The 4554-nt window shown below is 48.2% G+C and overlaps 1 protein-coding gene across 1 annotated transcript in view; it reads left to right on the top strand.

Moving 5' to 3' along the window:
• LOC125944568 (uncharacterized) overlaps positions 1-3876 on the top strand; it is an 18828-nt gene extending 14952 nt beyond the window's left edge. Inside the window, exon 8 of the mRNA XM_049665064.1 lies at positions 3791-3876. Coding sequence (XP_049521021.1) covers positions 3791-3853 — 63 coding nt within the window. The 3' untranslated portion in view covers positions 3854-3876. The remainder of the gene's footprint in view (positions 1-3790) is intronic.
• The last annotated feature ends 678 nt before the right edge of the window (positions 3877-4554 follow it).

The raw sequence follows: 4554 nt of genomic DNA, 5'->3' as shown, positions 1-4554 counted from the left end.
TTCATGTCATAATTGTGCATAGGCTGCGGTGTCCTAAGGACACTTTTAGCCTCTTTTGCCATTTACCTAGATGAGCTCCCGAACACCTTAAGACGGTTTGAAACGTGTCTGTTTTTATGGCTATCACCACATGATTCTTTGGGAACAGATTGTTCTCGCTTGCGCCTCGTATTAGTGGAAGCACGTTCTTGCTACCCTCCCATATTTTTTCATCGTTCTCACTGCACTCGGAAGATCTGCCACTGCTGCGCCTATCATCGTGTGCATACTCGGTACTGCATTGCTCCCGGGATCGGTTCCTTACGCCATTCGACCTTGGATGCCTTAGTATGGCTAAATTGATATGGCTCTGCAAACAGATCACACCTCCACCTCTTCAGCCATGACATGTCTTTCATTTTGTCCTGCCATATAGACACTGTAGACACTGCTGCGTCATGGCGTTTAAAGGAATCTGGCCAGCTGATATCGCGTTTGCCGGCGCCTCACAATAAGTGCAAGAAGGAGCAGTGATTTCAGAAAGTTGAAGAAAAAGGCGGTTGGGCTTTCAAGTAAATTTCTAGGTTTGCTGCTGCGTGAAAGTGGCACAGGGATAGCCTAGAGCACTGCACGGGCTCGGGATTACACGAAAGCCCGAGCCCGGCCCGGCCCGTGGGCCGGGCCGGGCCGGGTAGAGCAGTTTTTTCGCGGGCTCGGGCCGGGCTAGGCACGGCATGTGCTTTTTGACCCGGGCCCGGGCCGGGCTCGGGTTTTTGCCGCGGGCTCGGGCTCTCTGGTGGTGTGCATGTAACGTGCAGCGAGTTATCTTCGCGCGTCTCAACTCTGAAAAACATGTATTTTCGATCTCGGGCCGGGTTCGGGCCGGTTTCGAGCCGGGCTCGGGCCGGGCTCGGGCCTAAGGTAAAGGGGTGGCGGTCCGGGCCGGGCGGGTAACGGAGATTATTTCCGGGCCCACGCCGGGCCCGGGTCTCACCATAAAAGTTTTGATCGGGCTCGGGCGGGCAGCCCAACATAAAAACGGGCCCGGGCCGGGCCCGGGCTGAAAAAATCGGCCCGTGCAGTGCTCTAGGATACATTTGTTCCCGAGAGCATCGTGAGCTACCTGAGAGGTTTACTTACAAAGAATAGTAGCAGTATGAGTGCTGCTACCTGCAGGCGGACCGTGCCACGTCTTGAGGCAACAACAACCAAACCTTGCACAAGCTACCGTAAATTGCTCCGCCCGCGTGCCATTTGATCAAGTGAAGCCGAGCCAGATGCCTGTCACCACACAGAGGGAAGAATAACGGAAAGTACGGAGTTCAACGGGGACGCTACACGGTGCGCGCCGTTCATTCATCTTCGTGCTGTTAGCGCGCCCACACGGCTCACACATTACAGTGCTGCTCTGCATCTCGGAGGAATTTGAGGAGGCGAAACACCTCCCTCCTATATACAAAATCTCCTCGCTGAAACAAAATGTCGCTTGCACTTGCGGGCGGGGCATTGTATGCTTGAGTCAATATTTAGCACTTTACCTTATTTATCAAATTCAGAACGCTCTAACAAATGTCCATGTCACCCTATTGCGCTGACTCTGTTGCGATGTGATGAAGGAGAACGGCTTCAGTTCTGTGAAGTTCCTTATGGTATATAAGGGGGGTCGTGTCATATATAGCGCTCTGGTAGCGCTACAAAGGTCATGTAAAACAGTTACCAAGCGTTACCTTTTGCATAAACGGGCCCCTCTGATGATAACGAAGCGGGATAATCACTTCCATACCCGCTTGTTGTCGCAGTACAGGTTTAAAGTTGTTTTTCATCACTTTTGTAGCATGGCCGGTGCACTCTGAAACGACCACTCGAATATACCATAATCACGCAACGTTGGTACGGTGGAGGCCACAGCCAACAAAAGTGGCTTGAGACAGCCTGATTCATCAGTTTTCTTTGGTCGTGAGGAGCCATCTTGGTTGGCCTGAAATCCAAGGCTTCGCGCGGAAGATTGTCAGCAGCCTCGTTGCCAGCTACGTCGATGTGTTGAGTCTAGTCACTGTAAAATGATGATGAGGCGAATGCTACGTAATTATTTAACTGTGCGTAATGTACGCTTAATACACTTCGCTAAGGGCAACCCGCGTTATAGTAAATGCGCCGCATCCTTGCTGTCGGAGAAGACAACAGGCTGTGCCTGGTAGGACTCAGGTTAGCACAAGGCTGCTCCAATGGCGAAACTTTCGTGCGCCGTAGAGGACACGATGCGGTCAAGTTTCACAGCCGATGAAACCATGAGAATCGGGATAACATAAAGCCACGGCACAAGTTCCATTCTCTTTATCGACAGAACCGTCGGTGCATACACCTAGATAGGGTTCGTGTTCTGTGTTCTAGCTCGAGAGACTGGTGGCAACACCTTCTTTGTCCTGCCCCCCATTTGCTTGGAACAATTGTCCTCAACCCCGAGAGGCCCCCAGAACTCCTGTTGCCATAGGTGGTAACTCAGCATACCGGGAACGCTTGCGGCGAGCCTGCGATTATCTTTAATACTTCATTTGCCCTGCACTACATTTGCGCAGGATAATTGTCATTAACCGTGAGACGCCCCCGGCACTTCAGTTCCAAATGGTGACAAGTCAGCATACAGAGAACGCTTGCGGCGAGCCTGCGATTAATTTTAGCAGTCCCTCTGTCCTGCACTCTTTTCGTGCAAGTTAATTTTCCTCAATCGCTGGACGTCCTCGGTACTTTTGTTCCCAAGGGTGGTAGGTCAGCGCACTGGAAACGCTTGCGGCGGACCTGCGACCAATGGCAACACCTTCCTTAATTGTCCTGCACTCTATTTGATCAGTATAATTGTGCTCAATCGCGAGACGTCCCTTTCACTTTCGTTCCCAATGGTGGCAACTGAGCATACCGGCAACGCTTGCGGCGAGTTAAAGAACCAATAACAACCATTTTTGTCTGGCGTTCTCACGCACAATAAGGAGTGTCGGTGACCAAGTTGGAAAGAGCTAGGTTGCACCGGCACATAGAAGCCAGAGATCAGACAAAACCTACGTCTTGACGACCCTCCCACAAGCACTCTTCCTCTCACTGGTCACTGCCGAGGACGAGATCATTCTTAAAACCATCAAGGTCTACTGTTAGGGGAAACCCCACAAATTAACAACTTGTGCATGTTGCAAATCTATTTTTTTTTTCTTTTTCGTCATCCAGACCAACTTCGAAATTGTCCGTTTCACGTGTTGTGAAGCTCATCCAATCCAACCAAATCATTCTAGTGCCGAAAATAGTTGCCGACTCTTCTTTATGGCATCAAAGTTCGGGCACCAACGTAATGGGCAGGCCACGTATTGCGTAGGGTAGATAACCGGTAGACCATTAGAGTTACAGAATGGGTGTCAAGAGAAGGGAAGCGCAGTCGAGGACGGCAGAAAACTAGGTGGAGTCATGAAATCAGGAAATTTACAGGTGGAAATTGGAATCAGCTAGCGCAAGACAGGGCTAATTGGAGATCGCAGGGAGAGGCCTTCGTCCCGTAGTGGACATAAAAATTAGGCTGATGATGACGATGATGACGTCACTGCCGCTCACCTTACGCTCAACCTCGATGCTATTTTTGTTACTCAGTTAAATTTTTGAAATACCCATAATGGTGTATTAGAATTATAGTGGAAGCGTTACCTATATATGACTTTAGCGACAATGCATGGGTTGTTTATCTTCAACTTTAATCGAGGAAACTACCGTAATATACGGAAGTTTGAAGCTATTCTCTTTTTTTTTCTGTTTTTTCTCTTGTTTCTTTCAGGGCTGCTTGACGAAAATTCGGAAAAAAGAGACAAACAACAACTCACAGCTAAACTGGCAATAAAATATGTACATTTTTCTCCAGTGATTCGAGCAAGTGTGTTATAGTTAGGAACCACGCACGTGTACAGCTGAGGAATCGCAGCTGGTTTCGGCATGACATTTCTGTTGGTAAGGTTATTTTTTTACAGTGACTCATTAGTTAATTTTTTTTTCGCTGGATGTCACTGCTTCAGATGAGCGGCACATAGACTCGCAACGCATTATGAAACATTTAGATCGCTGTCGCTTCACTCATTTGCAAGCGATGTTACCAAGTAAGGAAGTTAATTTTAGAAACCGTCAAGGAGGAGGACCCATGCATAAACAACATAACTATGTATAAGTAACCGCTCATAAATGACAACAATTGTGATAGACATCCCATATACACAAGATAGTATTGCTGTAGCTATTCTTTGTATCCGGAGCAGTTGCGTGAAAGCTTGTTTCAGCACCAAAACATTTCCACTAATAGATATGTTTAAGTTACTCGTACGTTTATCTGAATTTCTTATCTTTTTTTTTCTTCTCGTTTTGACTCGTTGGCTTCAAAAGATTCAGGGAAAAAATGCGCGAAGTGCGGTAACATTTCTGACTGTGCGTTCTATTCAGCTGAAAGCGCATGGCTGCCCACTAAGGCGCTTCATTAGCACTTTATACCACGGGACTCATTAACATTAGAAGATAAGGGCGTCTTACAACGGCTAGACGTGTCTCAGTACG

Source organism: Dermacentor silvarum, chromosome 3 (assembly GCF_013339745.2).
Source record: "Dermacentor silvarum isolate Dsil-2018 chromosome 3, BIME_Dsil_1.4, whole genome shotgun sequence".
NCBI classification, from domain to species: domain Eukaryota; kingdom Metazoa; phylum Arthropoda; class Arachnida; order Ixodida; family Ixodidae; genus Dermacentor; species Dermacentor silvarum.
Note: the sequence above shows the minus strand (reverse complement) of the source record. Positions and strands in the feature narration are given on the sequence as shown.